Raw genomic sequence first — 20799 nt, 5'->3', positions numbered from 1 at the left:
GCTGGGGATCCCAACAATAAAGTTCCCTTCCTGGCTGACAGCAGCTGATGGGCATGGACCATTACTGTTTTGCATCTTTTGTGGTGCTCCTGGATCAGTCTGTGGGGTGCATAATAACCGCCTATTGGATTTGCTCTTGCTGGTAAATCTTGTCTGATGTGTTTGTCAGCTTTGACGGCTTCTGAGTTGATTTACCAGGTGGCTGCAGCCTTCAGTTTGAATGATGGACAAGAGCTTCGTGCTTCTCCCCTCTTTCCTTCACTCGTGTTATTGGCCTATTTAGACCTAGAATGGGCTTATCCCTTTTCTGTTCTTCCCACTCCTTCCTTCTGCATCTGATCTCCCTCTGCCACCTTTTAAAGTCTCACTGAAACGGCGCCTCCTCCAAGCATCTCTCCTCCAAGCCTTACGTAGCTCCTCTGGGAACTGTCCTTCTTGGACTTTTCTGGCCCACATGAATTTTTCCTTTCTTTGGACTTAATGTTGCGTGCATGGTTACCTGCTCCTAGTCTTCCATTGAACTCTTCTCTAGTACTAGGGGGCTTATTTCTGTCTCACCACAAGATTATAAAGTATGTGAGTGCCAGCATCCTGTAACAGTCTTCTCACTCTCCCACAATGCTTTGCACGAAGAAGGCATTTCCTAAAATACTTTTTAATTGGTTCTGTTGTAATTAACTATATCATTATGTCCGTATCATTTCTTCACTATTTTGGAAAAAATATTCTGAAATGAAATTCTGAAAAATACAGTTGACTTTTCTCCAGTATCTCCTTTTCCCCACTATACCCACTTGTCTCCTAGAACTTGTCTATTGATTATGTATTTCAAGTGTCACTAAATTCTCTGACCTTGAGCTTAAACTGATTTTACTCCCAGTGCATTTAAATCATAGAGCCTTCATTTAGCCAATATCAGAACCCAGCAAGGGAATTCCAGTCAATATTTGGGCAGACATATAGGTTCCTTAACTTGGCCTAAACTCAGAATTTATTTAAAAATTTCTCCTGTAATGAGACAAGACCAATTGAAGTTAAGATTAGGTAGTTGCTAAGTGGGACTTGAATTTTTAAGAGAAACACCTCAGAAACATTTCTTTTTTTTTTTTTTTGAAAATTTATTTATTTGACATATTTAGTTTTCAGCATTGATTTTCACAATAGTTTGAATTACAAATTTTCTCCCCATTTCTACCCTCCTCACCCCACTCCAAGATGGCATATATTCTGGTTGCCCTGTTCCCCAGTCAGCCCTCCCCTCTATCACCCCCCTCCCCTCTCATCCCCTTTTCCCTTCCTTTCTTGTAGGGCAAGATAAATTTCTACGCCCCATTGCCTGTGTATCTTATTTTTTAATTGCATGCAAAAACTTTTTTTTTTTTGTTTTTGAACATCTGATTTTAAACCTTTGAGTTCCAAATTCTCTCCCCTCTTCCCTTCCCACCCACCCTCCCTAAGAAGTCGAGCAATTCAACCTAGGCCACATGTGTATCATTATGTATAACCCTTCCACAATACTCATGTTGTGAAAGACTAACTACCTTTTGCTCCTTCCCAACCCATCCCGCTTTATTGAATTTTCTCCCTTCACCCTGTCTCCTTTCCAAAGTGTTTGTTTTTGATTACCTTCACCCCCATCTGCCCTCCCCTCCATCATTCCCCCCCTTTTATTTTTTTTTTTTATCTTCCTCCCTCTTCTTTCCTGTGGGGTAAGAAACACAACTGAGTATGTATGGTATTCCCTCCTCAGGCCAAATCTGATGAGAGCAAGGTTCACTCATTCCCCCCTCACCTGCCCTCTCCCCTCCTCCCACAAAACTGCTTCCTCTTGCCACCTTTATTCGAGATAATCCACCCCATTCTATCTCTCCCTATCTCCCTCTCTCAGTATGATGCTCTCTCATCCCTTAATTTCATTTTATTTCTTTTAGATATCTTCCCTTCATCTTCAACTCACCCTGTGTCACACATATATATACACATATATACATACATACACATTCACTTATATATATACATAAACATATATATACACACACACACACACATATATATACATACACACACACACATATATATATATACATACACACACACACACACACACACACACACACACACACACACACATATATATATATATATATATATATATATATATATATATGCATATTCTCTTCAACTACCCTAATACTGAGGTCTCATGAATCATACTTGTCATCTTTCCATGTAGGAATGTAAACAAAACAGTTCAACTTTAGTAAGTCTCTTGCAATTTCTGTTTCTTGATTACCTTTTCATGCTTCTCTTGATTCTTATGTTTGAAAGTCAAATTTTCTATTCAGTTCTGGTCTTTTCACTGAGAAAGCTTGAAAGTCCTCTGTTTTATTGAAAATCCATATTTTGCCTTGGAGCATGATACTCAGTTTTGCTGGGTAGGTGATTCGAGGTTTTAATCCTAGCTCCATTGACCTCCGGAATATCGCATTCCAAGCCCTTCGATCTCTTAATGTAGAAGCTGCCAGATCCTGGGTTATTCTGATTGGGTTTCCACAATACTCCAATTGTTTCTTTCTGGCTGCTTGCAGTATTTTCTCCTTGATCTAGGAGCTCTGGAATTTGGGGACAATATTCCTAGGAAATTTCTTTTTTGGATCTATTTGAGGAGGCGATCGATGGATTCTTTCAATTTCTATTTTGCCCTGTGGCTCTAGAATATCAGGGCAGTTCTCCTTGATAATTTCTTGAAAGATGATATCTAGGCTCTTTTTTTGATCATGGCTTTCAGGTAGTCCAATAATTTTTAAATTATCTCTCCTGGATCTATTTTCCAGGTCAGTGGTTTTTCCAAGGAGATATTTCACATTGTCTTCCATTTTTTCCTTCCTTTGGTTCTGTTTTATAATATCCTGATTTCTCATAAAGTCACTAGCTTCCACTTGCTCCAATCTAATTTTTAAAGTAGTATTTTCTTCAGTGGTCTTTTGGACCTCCTTTTCCATTTGGCTAATTCTGCCTTTCAAGGCATTCTTCTCCTCATTGGCTTTTTGGAGCTCTTTTGCCATTTGAGTTAATCTATTTTTTTAAGGTGTTGTTTTCTTCAGTGTATTTTTCAGTATTTTTTTGGGTCTCCTTTAGCAAGTCATTGACTTGTTTTTCATGATTTTCTCGCATCCTTCTCATTTCTCTTCCCAATTTTTCCTCTACTTCTCTAACTTGCTTTTCCAACTCCTTTTTGAGCTCTTCCATGGCCTGGGACCAGTTCATATTTTTCTTGGAGGTATCTGTTGTAGGCTCTTTGACTTTATTAATTTCTTCTGTCTGTATGTTTTGGTCTTCTTTGTCAGCAAAGAAAGAATGCAGAGTCTGAGACTGAATCTCGGTGTGTTTTCGCTGCCTGGCCATAATCCCAGCTAACTAACTTGACCTTTGAGTTTTTCAGTGGGGTATGACTGCTTGTAGATTACAGAGTTCTATGTTCCACGTTTGGGGGGGAGGTGCCAGCTCTGCTGCACCAGCACTGCTCCTTCCCCAAGGACCCCCAACCCGAACTGGGCTCAGATCTTCGGCAGGCTGTGCACCCCTGCTCTGATCCGCCACTTAATTCCTCCCACCAGGTGGGCCTGGAGCCGGAAGCAGCAGCAGCCGTAGCTGCCCCACCTCCGCTGCCCCCGGGGCTGGAAGCCGAACCTCGAACTCCTTCCACTCCCGCAGCTTTTCCCACTAACCTTCTCAGCAGTCTTTGGTGTTTGTGGGTTGAGAAGTCTCGTAACTGCCGCAGCTCACTGAATCAGGGCGCTAGGGCCCCCTCCGCCCGGCTTCTGGTCTGGATGGTCCACGCCGCTCAAGCTGGGCTCTGCTCCACTCCGTTCCCAGCTCCCAGCTCCCAGCTCCCAGCTCTGAGCTCCGTGTGGGATAGACCTCACCCAGAAACCATCCAGGCTGTCCTGGGCTGGAGCCCTGCTTCCCTCTGCTGTTCTGTGGGTTCTGCCGTTCTAGAATTGGTTCAGAGCCATTTTTTATAGGTTTTTGGAGGGGCTCAGCAGGGAGCTCAGGCTGATCCCTGCTTTCCAGCTGCCATCTTGGCTCTGCTCTCCTATGTCCTCAGAAACATTTCTTATAAAAATGTACTATCCTTCATATACATATATTAATCATTGCCACTAATAAATCTGCCTTTCTAAATTACCTCTAAATTTTCTAGAAACTCTAAGTCAACTCATATTTGTTCAAATACCCACCTTTATTATTCAGGAATTTCCCTGGGTGTCCTCTGAAGCCTGCCTTTATTTGAAGAGGCATCTACGACCTCATCTCATCTCCCAGGCTTCCTGTAGAAGCAGTTTGTTGGGAAGTACTGTGGGTAGATACCTAAGTGATTCTTAATAGGTCACAGAGATTTTCAATTAATTCTCAGTTACTTTCTGGAGTTTCCTGAGTTCAAATATTAAATTTATATATAGTGACAGGAGAGAACATAAACCTATGGATTAATGAAATGTGATTCTTGCCTGACTCATTTCATTTTAAAAATATTTCTTCTCCCTTTCTTTATTAGAAACACTACTGATCTTTAACCTGTTTTAGAGTATCCTGAAGGCCAAATAGGTTAACAAGAAAGGACAGCAGGCTGGGAGTCAGTAGATCTGGAGTCAGGTTCTGATGTACCACTTAATTTAAAGTTAGATCATTGTGCTTTAGAACTGACTTATTATGGGGCAGCTAGGTGGTGCGGTGAGTAGAACACTGGCCCTGGAGTCAGGAGGACCTGAGTTCAAATCCAGCCTCAGACACTTGCCACACCTACTAGCTGCGTGACCTTGGGCAAGTCACTTAACCCCAATTTCCCTGCCTTCCCCCCTGCCAAAAAAAAAATAATTAAAAAAAAGAACTGACTTATTATGGTCAGCAGCAGTTGATGCACTAGTTACTTCTGAGGTTGTTGTGGAAAAGGCATTTGTCCCACCATCAAGTGCTATATGAGTTTGAGCCACTTCTAGTGAATCATCAGCGTCAGCATCATTATTATCCAAAGATGGGTCAAGATGGGGGAATTCTTTCAGCAAGGTTATCCACTTTGCTCTGTAGGTGTCACAGGGGAGAGGAGAGTGTTGGGGCTTAGCTCCGCTCTTACTTCAGGTGAGTTCCTGGCCTTTTTAGAATTAGGAATCTGATTTCCTGTTCTCTCTCTCTCAAACAGTCTTTCTCTCCACCAGTAGCTTTATTTTGGTTCTAAAAATCTTAATTTTTCATTCAGCTAATTTGTCACAAAGTGAAGAAAATAGTTGTATTCCATCACTGTCTCTATTTATTTTAGATTATGGGTGAATGGAATGTAGACCCTGCAAAGGAAAGCAGTAATTAGGCGTAGCAGTGGTCTGGGAAAATCAGGTGTTCCGGGCACGTTAGTGTTGCAGGCTGCCTAGAAGAGAGGAGCCTGGGCGGGCCACTTGGTAGAATCCCAGATGTTTGGATCCTGTGGTGCTGGTGAGATTCAGTTGTGAGTATGTGGTGGCTGAGCACAGCTTCTACCTTCTCTCTCCCTCCGCCCTGTTAGCCTTGCAGATTGTGGGTGTTACATCTTAAAAGCTCATTTTTCAAGGTTGTAAAATTCCTCATAAAAGACATTTTTAAAGAGTTTCTTCTTGGAGTCATTTTTATCGTTGTTCCTTGGTGCCTGGTGGATTTTCTGCCTTAACTCATTCTGAGACTACCCGTTTCTCCAGTTGCTCTCAATGGATTGGGCCCTCTATCCCTGCTCTTCCCACTAACTTCAGATCTTCATTTTGTGCGTTTTTGTGGCTTATTTTGCTAACTTTGAAAACACTATGGAGAACAGAGCCACTATAATTTGCATTATTCAAAATGTGACCTGATTAGGAAATTTTCTCTTCTCTTGTTTCTGCGCACTGCGTTTCTACCAATGGATCTAAAAATCTCATTAGCTTTTTTTGATTGCCAGCATTGCAGCACCCAGGTCACATTCATGGAAACAGAAGTTTACAAAGCACGCTCCTCACAAGAGCCCTGTGAAGTAGGCACTATAGGAATTGTTATCTCTCTTTTACAGATGAAGAAATTGAGACCCAGCATGAGTGGCCTGCGTAGCCACTGCTAGTAGTAGGAAGTGTTAGAACTCGGGCTTCAACCCAGCTCCTCTGACTTCGAGATCCAGTGTTCTTTCTACTAGTTCTGGGCATCACACTTCAGGAAAGATGTTTTAGAAATTAAGCCAGAGAGTATCCAAAAGAGGGTGACCAAGATGGTGAGGCACCTCAGAACTATTCCATCAGGGACATTTAAGGAACTGGAAATGTTTAGCCGGGAGAAGAGAAGTCATGCATGGTAGGGCTTGGTCACCATCTTCAGATATTGGTAAGGCTGCCATGTAGACGAGGATTAAGGTTATTTTGTTTGGTCTCAGAATGGTGAATTGGGTACAAACCCCCTCATTGCCTGAGAACACAGCTTTTTCCCCATGAGAGAGCAGTCCAGGAGTGTAGAGGTTGGCCCTCATCAAGTCAAGACTATGTGGCCCGTGATGTGGAGGGAATGTTTGTGCCCCCAGGCTGCAGCATTGGGTTGGAATCTGGCATTCTGAGGGCTCTTCTCCTCCTCTTCTCTTAAGGTGTTGGCAGGGTGGGGAAAGAAAGAAACTCAAAGCTTTCATTGGAAGCAGTTGAGTCGTTAGAGGCTCATTTACAGAACTACCTTTACCTACCCTTAGCTCTGCAGTGGTGCTGGCATTACGTGGCTTTCATTTTCGGTGAGGGAAAGGGTCAGACCAGACCAGCACAAGATGACCTCCTTGAAGACAGGGACCCTCCCTAAGTCGGAGGATGGGGGCAGGGCGGAGGTATGGGATGCACTTGGCCTGGAGATGAGGAGATTTCAGGGGGCCTCAGGTGCAAATTACCTCGCCTTCTTGGGCCTTTGTTTCCTCATCTGTAAAATGAGGAATGCCCTCATTTTTGTGACATTGGAAAATATAATTTAATTCATGTAATGTAATTGAATGATTTAATATAATATAATTTTGTAACACTGAAAATGTACTCTGTAAGATGTCACACCCACCATCTGCAAGGCTAGCAATGGGGAGGGGGAGGAGGAAAATGTGCTTGTGGCCTAGGTGGCTTCTGGTATGATTTCCAGCCCTCAAGCCGGGAGCCCCTGGCGTGATAGCGGGCTGACAGGTGGAAAAGGCGTGACATTTGTTCTGTTTGGCTGTAGAGGGCAGAACTGGGAACAGAACAGTGGGTAGAAGTCACAAAGACGCAAACTGAGGCTTGAATTCAGGAGAGACTTCCTGACAATTAGAGCCATCCCAAAGGAGAGGGGCTGCTTCCAGAGGTTGGGGATCCCCCCTTCTCAGGTATGTTTAGTGAGGATCCTTTTCACCTTAGGGGTGAACTCTATGGTCTCTGAGAATACTTCCAGTTAGTTGTAAATTTGGATGATGCTCTGACTTAGCACAACTTTGGGTACTTGTTGAATCAAATTGAATTTTTTTAATTAATTTTTTCCCAATTAACCAAAATCTATTTTTTTTCTCCCTCCCTCCACCCCATTGACAAAGAAAGAAAAACAAAACCCTTACCACACATCTGTATAGTCAAACACAACGAATTACTGCATCGTTCATGTCCACAAAAGTGTGTCTCAGTCTGTGTCCCAAGTCCATCCCCTTGGGCAGGACGAGGGCAGCATGCTTGGCCATGAGTCTTCTGGCTGAGCTCCAGTCCTTCATGTGTGAACCTCCTGGTTTGTGGCGAATCCAGGGGCCTGGCTTTTGCTTGTCTGTGCTGATCATGATTTAGATCTTTCCTTGCTTGTCAGTGAACCCCATCAGCAGCTCTGCTAAGACAATTGCTGGAGGAGAAGGTTGAAACTATTGACTTAAACATCCCTCCTCAGTGACACAACAGTGTCATCTGCCAGAAGGAACAGGGAAAGGGGAGATTCACACGTGAGCATTTTTAGTTCTCAAATAAGAACTGTCCAGTAGAGCAGGACTTCTTCTCCTGGAGTCTGTGAACTTGGGCTTTTTGTATTTTTTGTATTGTAATATGTTATTATAATATTATAAATTATAGTATAAATTATATTATGCGGTATTATATATAATATGTTACATCATGATATATTGTATTATATTATAAATGATTATAAACATTTTATTAAAAATCTTAATTTCTATTTAATATATAAATATATAATATTTACTGTATAAATACTTCTATATGATATCATTGGTTTCCTTTTGAATCCTCTATATATTTCTTTGTCCGTGGCTTCACCAGACTGCCAGAGGGATCCCTGACCCAGAACAAGTGATGAACTCCTGGTTTAGAGCCAGTATTTGGGGGCTGTTCCTTCACTTGTGCTGGAAGACACCCTGGACAGATCCTAGAGAGGGAGGTGTGAATCGCACTTCGGTCGCAAAGGCCCTCCACCCCCTTAGTGCCTCAGTTTACCCATCTGCCTCTTGTTGGGCTGCCCTCCTAGAGCAGTCTCGAGGATAGTCTCGGATGGTTTGGGACTCCCTTGAAGAAATAAAGTGATGCTCTTTGCAGGATGGGAGTTGTCTGGCTCTTGTGACTACCTGTCATTGCCTGGCCCCCCGTAATGTGTTGTTGTTTGGACCCTCCCTTTTCCTTCTCTCTCACTGCTGTGTGTATATGTAGAAGGAGGTATGCTTCATGCCTGCTGTCCTCACGTGCCTGTGGTGCTGCCCGGCCCCCTCGGATGCTGGGCTCTGCCCTGGCCTGGGCTGCTGCATGGCTGGTGTCTGGCCCTGCTCTTCACGCTTCAGTTTAGGGCATGAAGAAGGGAATGAAGGCTTCACTGCACCCACTGCAGTGGCTGTGCCGACCTCTCCCTTCATTCCAGTGGGGGTACCTCCCAAAGAGGTTTCTGTGTGGCCAGGCCAGAATGTTGCATGGCCCCGACTTGTTCCCTGCCTCAGGGGTCAGCTTGAGGTGACACGTCCTCTAATCTGAGCTGGTTGTTTCTCTGTTTCAGCAACAACGCACAGTGTATCGCCTGACCCTGGTGAAGGCTTGGAATGTGGAGGAGCTCCAAGCCTATGCGGAGCTGGTGTCCCTGGGGGAGCCGGACTTCATTGAGGTGAAGGTAAGGTCCACGTTGGGCAGCCTCGGGTTTGTCCTGAGAGTCTGCTGTGGAGAGCGGGCCAGATGCCCCCAAGCTCTGCACATCCTCATCCCTGGCAGGGCGAGTTCTCTGCTGGGCCAGAGTGGCATCTCCCTCCTGGAGGTTGGAGTTGATGGAGACCTGGACTTTTTCTCCCCGAGGAACCTCGGGCTTAGGTGGTTGGCATTTTGGCCACTGATGTAGAGGCTTCATGCAGGAGCTGCCTCAGACACCGATGCTCCAGAGTTTAATCGATGGAGCTTTTTGGACTGCCCTCCTTGGGGGCAGAGGCGGGGAGGGGGGGCTGCCTGATCAGCTTCATGCTGTCTTGGCCCAGGGCAGGAGGACGCGCCATCTCCTTTGGAGAGGGCTCTTGGGACTTCTCTCAGAAGCCTGAGTTCTTCATTTCTTTCCTGTCAGTCAGTCAGTCAACAAGCATTTATTAGGTGCTTATTATGGGCCAGGCCCATGTGAGCAGTGGGGACACAGAGAAAGGCAAAACCACTGTCCCTGCCCTCAAGGAGCTCAGAGTCTAATGGAGAGCACAGAATGTGAAGACGCACACACACACACACACACACACACGCACACACACACACACACGCACTATAGATATATATATATCAAATACATATATACATACAAATACACATATACAGACGTGTGTGTGTGTGTGTGTGTGTGTGTGTGTGTGTGTGTTTAAGTAAATGAAAATGGGCAGCATCAAGGTAGAGTAGTCTTAGAGGCCCCAGCATGGGAGGCAGGGACACTTAGCAGGGAGGAGAGACCAGGAAAGGCCTCCTACAAATGCTGGAATTGGAGCTGAGTCTGGCAGAAAAGCTAAGAGGCTTTTATATTGGGAAATAAATGGAACTTCAAACAGGAAGATGAAGGTGAAGTACAGTGATGGGGGCACTGGTTATTTACCTCTCAAGACCCTTGTTTTGTGAGATTACCTCAATTTCCTCATGTGCAAAATGAACATTTTCGAGTTGGTGATCTCAGAGGATCCTTCCAGCTCTACGTCCTAGGAACCTGTCGTTGTTGAGTTAACATGATGGGCATTCCTCAGGTATTCTTACCTGTGTTAATGGATTCGTTTAGATTTGGACCCAAACATCAGCAATTTCCTAGTCCACTATAATATAACTAAATCTTTGAGATAATGAAGTTGCCTTATAGTGGAATTTTACTGTCATATAAATGAAATCAATGTCCTTTGTAACTCAGGACAAATAATTACTAACCATGGATGATGATTCTAATAGTCTTTAAGACTTTCTTAAACATGCGTTCACTTCTTAAAAGTTTCACTGTACTTAGGGGAAGGAAGTTGTGTGTGGGACCCAGGATCTCAGATTCAGTCTGCCTTCAATCATCGGCCAGCTTGTTCCACCATCGTACCTTCCCTTCATTGTCACTTACTCATCATGAAAACATGTTCTCCTGCCATGGAGCCTGGCTTTGGGTACTTTGGTACTCGGATGCATCTGTGAACTCCTCAGTATTGGTGGTCTCACTCCTGCCGTCTCCTCCTTGCATTTCTCCTCTGTGGCCTTCTGCGAGGTTGGGGCACATGCCCAGCAGGCTGAGGGCTGGCATCTTCCTCTGGTGGACATTGCACGGACACCAGTGGAGCAAGAAGGCTGTCCCTACATAAGTTCCTTCATTCTTCCCACCTAAAGACCCATTGGTTTTGTCCTGTGTCTCCTCCACAATCCTTAGTTCTTAATGTGGTACTGCTGACTCGTGCCCACCATGCTCCTCTCCCTTGTCCGTTGGGGAATGTGCAGTGTGATTTTGTGGAGATCTCATTGTTCCATGATTTGTGGCTGTGTAGCATCATGGCATTTGCATTCTTGTGAAATGTGGACCTTGGTTTCTCCAAGAAGTTTGGGGTCATGAAAGGCACTGCCCACAAGACTAGTTGTCTAGTCTGGCCTGTTCTCGTTCCCTTTGGCCTGACCCATTGTTCCTGTGCAATACCTGGCCAGGATGGATGCTGGGACTGTCCAACATGGATAAGTGGTTGTCCAACCAATAATTGTGTAATAGAGTTTAAAGGCAGGGGACTTGGGAAATCAAATGTTTCTTCTAGATGGCTTTTCTGGCCTCACAAAATAGATAGGATTTTTAATAATCTCCCTGAGCAGAAGATTTTCTTGACACTTAGTCTACCATCTTTATGTGAGGGGGAGGGGCCATGTTTTTAATTACTCTTATAAATCAGGATCAATGAAGCCCAAATTTCTCCTGGCTCTTCCCATTTGAGAATAGTTTTAGCCCAGCACTCAGGTGTCTCCATCCTAGTCCCTGGGCATGCATGCATAAGTGTCTGCATGTATGGTTTTAGCAGGCTCTAAATTAGAATTGATGAAACACAGATGCTTCACTGTTAATTGATTGGAATTCTGCTTTCAAGCAGATTTTTCCCCCCACTTTTTGTTAAAAAAAACATCATATGAAAACAAAAAAACCCCTCCTCTCATTTTTTTTGTTAGTTTTAACTTGTTATTAAGGCAGGTGTACAGATATAAAAAGCCTAAGTCTGCAGCGTTCATCAGTGCATAGTCCAGTTAGCGCGAGTGTGGCATTAGCCCTGCCGGGGGCCTGTTTTCACCCCCCGAGGTTCATCTGTGGCTCCCACCACATGACCGCCCTTCCTAAGCTAAGGGGGTCTCAGTTCCGTGGTTTCTCCTGTGATTGTATGATCTGTGTGCATTTGAAACACTGAGAGATTACATGGGTTCCATACTTCAGTGGTGGAACTAATTTCAGCATTTTCTTCCTCATCTTGTGGTGGCAGCTGGCAACTAACCATATGCTCTGAGAAGGATGATAAATCTTTCATCGGAGACTACATCTACCCACTACTGTGAGCCGATGCCATGCAAAGAATTCTGCTCCTGACGTGCCTCCTGCAGCCTCCCAAGGCAGTCAGAGGTTTCTGTAAATTCTGATTTTCTTCGTTCTGAAGATGGTTAGGTATTGAAATCAATGAATAAGATTAAAGGAGTCACTTTCATGTCAGGTGCCCAACTGTGTGAATCTGAATTCATCAGGCCTCGTAGGCCTTGATAACAAACATGGCAAAGATCCTCATTGTGCGCCTTCAGAAGATGGTGATTCCATGGCCGAAGGAGGCACACTGACCTGGCAAGGTGTATTTTCTGAATTTAAAAAAAATGCAATTGTGCTTAAAGCCAGCTGAATGGAATTCTTTTCAGAATGGATAAACCCTTTTTAAAAGAGGAAAATAAAAAGTGGGTGGACCCTGGAATTGTTACTGGGACTGACTTTATTTCTTTAACATGATCTGGAAAAGGATATACACGGTGAAATTGTGAAATTTGCAGATGACACTCCTCTCTACTGCGTGGTGAGATGCCAATGCAGAGGATATATGGCCAAAGAGCTGAGGGGGACATTAGATAATATGGTGTGATTGTAGGCTTTGACCTAGGAAACAAGGCCTAGAAAAGGGATTGAGGAATCAATACAGAGTGGGCCTATGAAGATGGCGGCCCCATGAGGCTGTGCTGCCACTGTTCTCCTTTCCTCTCCCTCTCTCTTCCCCTCCCCCTATCTCCTCCCCCTCTCTTCTCCCTCCGTCTTTTCTCTACCTCTCCCTCCCTCTTCTTCTCCCTCTCCCTCCCCTTTCCCTCCCCCTCTCTCCTCCCCTCTCTCTCTCCTCCCCTCTCTCTTCTCCCTCCGCCTCCCTCTCTCCTCTACCTCTCCCTCTTCCTCTCCTCTCCACCCCACTTCCCTAGCCTTCCAGAACCTGGGCTCACTTTGGTGATCCCCAGATGAGGTATGTCTTTGGGTGCTGCTCCTGCCTCATTGGCCCACAGGCAGACCCCCAATAAATAGCCTCCTGACCATCCTGGCTCCTCCTTCCAAACCCACTGGGCTGTACCCCTAGTCCAGTTTAGTCCAGTCCACAATACTCAATAAATGGGGCTTTCCCCGTTGACCATCAAATAAACTCCTGATCCTGGCCTTCAAGGCCGCCTCCCACTAGGCTTCAGCCCACTTTCCCCAGCTTTGTGTCAGATGACTTTCCTCTATTTGATCTGCCCTCTCCAGCCCCTCCAGCCCCTCCTATCTCCAGGCCTTTGTTAGAACATCTCTGCCTTTTGGAATTTTTCCCTTTTTTCAAGGCTTAGTTCAGGTCCCACTCTTTCTTCAAGACTTCTCTGAGCCTTCTTTTCCCATTTCTTCAATCCCTTTGTGCTTCTCACATTTTGCTCTAAATTATATTTGTTCGTATATATGTGTTTGTATACCCTTCCCAACCAAAGTAGGAACTCTTTGCTGGCAGAGGCAGGGTTGGTTTTCATCTTCTTCTCTTCAGTGCCTAGTATGGTGCTTGCAGTACATGGTGCCTAATCAGTGTTGACATTTTTATTCATAATTGAACCAGCATTTATTGAGTGCCCAGTATGTACTGGGTACTAGCATACAATGACAAAAAGCGTGATAATCCTGCCCTCGGTGAGCTTACTTTCTATCAGGGAAAACAACAGGTACACATGTAACTGTAAACAAATATGTACAAAGTATCCAATACTGGTGCAGATGGGTCCCAGCATTTCCCCAGTTACATCCCTAGGGAACACATCCATTGGCACAGACATCATCATTCCTAGAGGGACTCATGCAAATAATGCATACCCATTGCTTGCTGCTTTTATAAGTATAACACTGTCCTTAAACCCATCTGTCTAGGAAATCAAACCTTCTGTCTCCGTCTGCCGTGTGGTTAATGACTCTTGGATCGTTTTAGGAGCTTTCTAGGGGCAGCAGAACATGAGAGTGGAAGTGGCTCTGGCTGGGTGTCTTAGGAGTCTTGTGGTCCTGGCCAGCTGGCTTAGTCTCTCCTACACCTCAGTTTCTCCATGTGTAAAATGGGATTCCAGTACTTGCCCTCTTCACCTCACAGGCTTGTTGCAAGGGAGGCCCTTGGCACTCTTCACAGGGCTATGTAAAAGCTGAGCTACTGTTCTGTCTCTAGAGCAGAAACCAAAAGAAATGGGCTTCAGCTGCAGCAAGAACATTTTCAAGTGGAAATGGAACAGGTCATCTTCATGCTGACACCAGCACCTAAGCTGAGCTGTGGCATTTCCATGGTAGGCAGATCCCGAAGGTCGAGAGAGCTGGTCTTCCGGGTGGTTTGAGCGCAGCCTTGACTCTAGGCAAGGGGACAGACTAGGTCACCTCTAATTAGCTGTGAGGAGAGAGAGAGAGAGAGAGAGAGAGAGAGCGCGAGCCAGAAAGACAGGGAGAGAGAGAGATAGACCCTCAGAGACACGAGGAGAGAGATAGAGACACACATATGGACAGAAACAGAGCTAGACAGAGAGAGGAAGGGAGAAAGAAAGAAGGGGGTGAGAGGAGAGAGAGGGAGAGGGAGCTCGAGAAAGCACTTTGTGCCCCATCGTTTGCCGCTGAGCTGGACCCTGAGTGTGCTGTTTGGCGACTTGCCCGCAGTCCCGCAGGCCTCTGGCTGAGCTCAGATCCAGGCTCCGGGCTCTTCTGACTCCCGCAGCAGCCCCTTTTCTGCCGCCCTGAGTGACTGACCAGGGCCTTTGAGTTTGCATAAGCTTCTCTGCTGGCTTTTTGGCTTAGTTCAGCAGTTTTAGCTCACTAGCTCATGATTTGTTTCTTTTTGGAAGGAACCACTTTGGTTTAGTTTGTAGTTCGGTGCAGACCTTGTTGCTGGGGCTTATTTCAGTTTGACTGTGTGCCTTGGTCCCAGCCCTGGTGGTGACAAACGGGATCCTTCCCCCAGCTGCTGCTTGCCTTCCACAGCCCTGGCCTCTTAGCTGCAGCTCCTAGAAACAGGCCTATTGGCCCTTTGGAACTTCCCTGGTGTGGCTCTTTTTCTCTGTCTCCTGCCCTCATTGTAGTCTAGTTAGCCTTCTAGCTAATGCATATTATTCGATTGTTTGGCCTGTTAGGGCATGTGCCTTCTCTCTCTCTGTAGACTGAAGCCCCACGAGGACAGGGGCTGTTTCTCAAAGATCTTTGTGTCTCCTTCAAGGGCTGACCCAGGATCCTGGATCCAGAGCTGATGGGGACCTTGGAAACCTGCCAGTCCGACTCCCTCCTTTCATAGAGGAGTTAAGTGACCTGGCCAAAGGCTCACAGGTCCGTAGGCCCCTGACTTCCAAGTGTGATGTGTGTGCTTAGCTATGCAATGGCCGAATGGGGATGTCTGTTCTGTTTTGTTATGAGTCATACAGGGCTTCATGGTGGGTTTGTTGTGATACAGGATAGATTCTCATCACTGAGAGTAAAATTGTGTTTTTGTTTTATGAGCACGAACAGCAGCCTATTGGGAGGAATGGTGCATCATGTTCAGAGAATCTTCAGCCAGTAAGGACCTGAGTGATTCCCTTGCCACCCTGTTTTGCAGATGAGACTCAAGACCAGGGAATGACTTTAGAGCTTAGCTTGAAAACAGAGGCAGGAAGACCTTGAGAAGACTTTGATCTTGTGTCCTCTGGTGTTTTACTTGTACCAGATGTCAGGTTTAAAGGACACTTGCATTATTTAGAAGTTTAATTATGACTATTGTGAAATTGTGTAATTAGACACTTGATTTCAGCAATCCAACAGAGTTTATTGGCAGATAGTGAAGAGTCAAAGATCAAAATAGCCCCCAAGTTAAATATCTCTCAGCTCTATTTGAAGATGTTTTAGGGGGCAAACTGTCAGGCAGAGAGACCTGGGGCTCCACATGCTCAGGAGCCAAAGAAGAGGGGATTATGCTCAGAATTAATTAAATCCTCAGAATTCATTTTCATCTTTTAGAAGGCCTGATTTGGCGAAAATTCCTGGGTCACTTTTTCTTGGCTATGTAAATGTATTCATTAGCATTACCAAGAATCTTTTGCAAACCTTCATTTTTTTCCTTCAGTATGAGCTGTTCTAATAACAGCATGTGTTCCCTTATCTGATCCAAAGGCCCAGGGAAGGTGAAGTTTTCCACTTGGATATTTAAGACAAACATGCCATTTGGAAATAGTGTGTGATGGAAGAATATAAAAGCCACAGAAGCTAGAAATAAATGTACAGGTAATGAGAAATCTGACAGTTGAGATTCTATAGGAAAAAAGGTTCAGACCTTCTTAGAAAAATGGTGATTAGTACAGTTAAAAACATGCAAGTGTACAATGAACCAACAAAACATAGAGTAGTAGCTAGTGGTTAAATCGTTGTCAGTTATATATACTGAGGGAAAACTTGCTGGTGAACGGCTTCAGTTACCTCCCAGCAAAGGGAGGTGGAGCCTCCAGAAAGGAGCACTTGGGCCATCAGCAGTGAGAGGAGCATTTGCTAAGCCAGAAAAATAGCATTTCTGCCTTCTGCACTGATGTGATACAGTAGGGCATAAAAAAAGGCAAATGTCTCTGCAGGAAAAAAAAAATGGCACTTCTCTGTCTTGGGGACACATTAGCAGGCTTGTAAATTAGAGCGAGACCGAAATGTGGAAGGGAAGAGAATTCTGATGAGCTTTATCATGAAGATTTTTCATCAGTTCAGATTTATCTGACAGGAAAAGCTCCAAGGTTTTTCAGACTAGGATAGCCAGCTAGCTAGTTTGGGTAGATACCATCAAACACATTAGATGTTATAGATGTCAGCATAGATATTGTAGCCAGATAACAGATAGCTATATAGCTAGCATAGACAGATAAATATAAATAGCTGTATAGATAGATGGTTTAGACAGATAACCTAGATATATAGCTATATAGACAGTACAGACTATAGTAGTAGACATAGATAGTATAGATATTACAGATAGATAGATAACATAGCATCGACGGCTATGTAGGTAGTAAGTATAGACAGATAACATATGTAGCATAGAGAGATGGCATAGATATTATAGCTGTTAGGATAGATAGATGGATGGATGGATGAAGCCTTAATTAAGCACTTGCTGTATGCTAAGCTCTGGGGAGACAAACCCAAGCAAGCAAGAGGGTCCCTGCCCTCAGGGAGCTTAATTCTAATGGAAGAAGACAACCTACAGAGAGGGGAGGGACAGGGGTGGGGGTGGGATGCATCAGCTGCATTATCCCCAAGATAGTAAGTGTGGTCAAAAAGTTAGTTGATATTTTGAAGGGCCTGGAAAATTTTGAATTTCTGCCAAGCATTTATGGATCGATGTTAAGAGTTAAATTATCCCAGGCTAGAAGTTTAAACAAATAAATAAACTATGTGGGGGGTGGGGAGATGAGTCATGAAAATGGTGATCCTTCACGCTTGAACAACTGGGCTCCAGAGTTCTCCAGCAATTCTGAGTAAACCTTCCCAGTGTACGGCTCCTTGGAATGATGCTTGGGAGCTGTTTTCTGCACTGTAGGCTGCCCGTTTGCATTCTTAATAAACACAAGCAATTTGTTATTTGACTTCCAAATGGAGTGTATCAAAAAAGGAAAGCCGGCATGAAATGTAATAAAAGTTCATCTCTTGAATCTTAACTAACTCCTTCCAGAGACATCTCAAGTAGCCTCCAGTCCTCAGGCTGCTTTGTTGGACTGTGAAGTCACTCCAGAGATGCCACAGTGAACAAAGGAGGGCTGCTTGGTGACAGCACTCACTTGACCTCTCGGTTCTCATTGGTGAGCGGGTAGTAGGCACCAAGAGGGTGTCCTGGTATTGTAGAAAGGACACCAGAATGGGCCTCAGGGGTCCTGGCTTCATATCTTGGATCTGCTCCTAATCTGTGTGTGACCTTGGCAAGGTCACTCAGTTTCTCTGGGCCTCATTTTATTTATCTGTAGCAGAAGAGGTTTAGAGGAGCTCCCTGAAGGTCCCTTCCATCCGCTGCTCCCATACTGCGTACAGAGCGCTGGGCTAGACACTAGGGGGCAGCAATAAGATATAGTCCTTGGCCTTGAGGTGCTCGAAGTCTGGGAAGGTAAAGAAGATGTGTACTTGGAGCAGTAAGACCCGGCAAGCATCTGGCCTCGGACACTAAGTGAGCTCAGTGATGCTGGAAAAGTCACTCACCCTCTTACGAGCCTCAGTTTCCTCATCTGTAAAACGGGGATGATAACAGCCGGGTTCTCGTGAGGATCAGATGAGATCATTGTGACGCGCTCAGCATGGTACCTATCGCAGTCGGCCCCATGTAAGTATTTGTCTTAAGTACTCAGTTACAGGCTGATACAGTAACTGTATAGGAAGAGTAAGAGCGAACACCCGAGACATTCTGAGGGAATAAAGAGGTGAGATGAAGGAGAGACGTCGGAGCGGACCTGGGAAGGCTGGATTTCCGTAGGTGTGTATAGCAGAGACAACTGGACCCAAGGACCGGGGAAGGGAAGGCTAGATTTGGGTGTTTTGGCACAATCATGGAGTGGGTAAAGGGGAATTGTGGAAGCCAAGACTGGCAGGGATGGTGGGAGACAGATCGTGGGGAGCCTTGAACGCTGTGCTGGAAAAAAAGAGACCTTAGTAGTCATCGTCAGCCCGTCCCCCTCCAGTGTGGTACAGATGAGGAAATCTGGCCCAGGGAGCCAAAGGTCAGGCATGTAGTGTCAGAGGCAAGATTTGAACCCAGGTTGTCCACTTCCAAAGCCTGGGCTTTTTCTGCTTCCATCTTTCTTATCTGTCCTCCTTCTCTTTTAACTTTCGACCTGTCATTTGAAAAAATGTTGTCTACCTTTTCATTCTCTCCCTACTTTTTTCCCCCTCTTCTCTGATTATCTTCCTTTTTTCTTAATTTTATTTGGAAGCTCAAAGTCATTCCGGTGATATACCTCAATCAAAGACAAGGAAAACAGTTAGTTTGGAAATGAAATTCGACTTATAAAAGAAACAGCCTCATCGGCCCCCAATAAGGCCTAGAAACTCCAGGAAAGTATCTGCTTCTTCAGTCTCTAATTAAACCAGGTTTTTCCCGAGCACTAGCACTCACGATAAAATATTTTTTAAGCAATTTTTATTGTTTTTGTTTAATTATAAGGATTGCAGCAGTTTCCATTATATTATTTTTTGTTGTGTATGCACAATATTTTGACTACATTATGGGTTAAATAGGCCTTTGTGGACTAGCAGGGGAGCTAAACCACAGTAAATTACATAGTTCTTACAGGAAGAGGAGGTTCAGAATTCCAAACAGCAGATTTACAATTCAGAACAAATATTTAGAACACCACCTGGCTGTTATTTTGGGCAGGGGTGTCTCTCCTGAGAATCTCTCCATTTTAGGGTTGGGACATTTCTCTTAAATGAGTGAGCGACCAAGCGACCACGTTTATCCACCTCTAAGCTCTTTTAGGTAAATCTTTGCTTAGCTGGAATGCCCTAGGATATCCTGAACTCTCTTCACAGTTTAGAAAGCGGTAGCTCCCTGGCGTTATTATGGTTTTGATTTTTACTGAAGAAATGAACCCAATCTTAACACATTTGAACAATTTGATCGTTGCCCAAAGAACGATAATAATCCAGTGATAGGACAACAATTTCCTAGTCACGTGACAAATATCCAACAGTACCATTGAATGAAGTGCCCCGATGGAGTTTCAGAAGCACTGAACATAGGATGAATCTCTCATTCAAAGCTGTCTGTGCTCCTTGGCTCCCATCCTTCTCCCCTCACTTCTCGTCCCTTCGCAGCCTGGTACCCAGCTTCGTCACTCACCTCAGCCTGCTCGCTGTAGTTACTAATGCTCTCTTAATTGCTGACCTCAGTGGCCTTTTCTCAGTCTTTATCTTTCTTGACTTCTCTGCAGCATTTGATACTATCTATCACTCTCTCTTCCTGTCTTTTGTTCCCTCACCCACCCACTTCTCAGTCTCCTTTGTTATATCATCATTCCTGTCTCTTCCCTTGTGTGAGAGTGCCCCAGAGTTCTATGCCAGGCTCCTTTTTCTTCATGTTTTTTAGTGATGTCATTAGTTTCCATTGGTTCAACTATGTGGAAGACTTCCAGGCCTCTATTTCCAGCCCTGGCCTTGCCCCTGCCAACTTCTTCCTATCTCCACCCGAATGTTCTGTGGTCATTTGAAACCCAGTGCGTGTGAAGCAGAACTTGGTGTCTTCTCCCTCCCTCCCCCGCGGAACGCGCCCCCCCCCCCCCCCCCAGCCCTCCCTCTGCCTTTTGTTGCATCATCGTCCTTCCAGGTCACCCAGGTGAGATGGGAGAGTCATCTTCAGCTCTTCCTTCTCCCTCAGGGCCCACATCCAATCAGTTGCTGAGTCTTTTTCCTTAAACTAAAAGGTTCCACAGATGAAGGAGGGGCAGGAGGGGGAGGCAAAAGGTAAACATAAATGAACATTCAGTGTGTCTAGCCTTTCAGTAAAGTGTCTGTCCCAAAGAGAGCCATGAAGGTGGCAAACGTACTCGAGGTTTCATAGTCGTCTGGTGAACTGAACCTAAACCCAGGCATCTCTGAAGGATTTGACCAAGAATTATTTCCTCGTCACTTCTAGGCATTTATTTAAGTAGACCTGAGCCTCCTTGGAGTGAAATTAGAGAAAGGAGAACAATGTTAGCTCAGCAAGAAGTGAGGTGAAGCCAGTGGACCCAGGAGGGGCAGCCGGTGGGCCAGCACTGACCGTGAGATTGATCTTCTGAGCTCCCGGCAGGCAGGGGTGGCCAAGATTTAAAATCTGAGTCACAT

General features: G+C 44.9%; 1 protein-coding gene across 1 annotated transcript in view; it reads left to right on the top strand.

The window, feature by feature from the left end:
• The window catches only part of LOC118858765 (S-adenosyl-L-methionine-dependent tRNA 4-demethylwyosine synthase TYW1-like), a 259567-nt gene that overhangs the window by 201360 nt on the left and 37408 nt on the right, over positions 1-20799 (top strand). The window contains exon 14 of the mRNA XM_036769387.1: positions 9025-9135. Within this exon, the coding sequence (XP_036625282.1) occupies positions 9025-9135 (111 nt within the window). The remainder of the gene's footprint in view (positions 1-9024; positions 9136-20799) is intronic.

Source organism: Trichosurus vulpecula, chromosome 7, assembly GCF_011100635.1.
Source record: "Trichosurus vulpecula isolate mTriVul1 chromosome 7, mTriVul1.pri, whole genome shotgun sequence".
Lineage (NCBI taxonomy): Eukaryota > Metazoa > Chordata > Mammalia > Diprotodontia > Phalangeridae > Trichosurus > Trichosurus vulpecula.
Note: the sequence above shows the minus strand (reverse complement) of the source record. Positions and strands in the feature narration are given on the sequence as shown.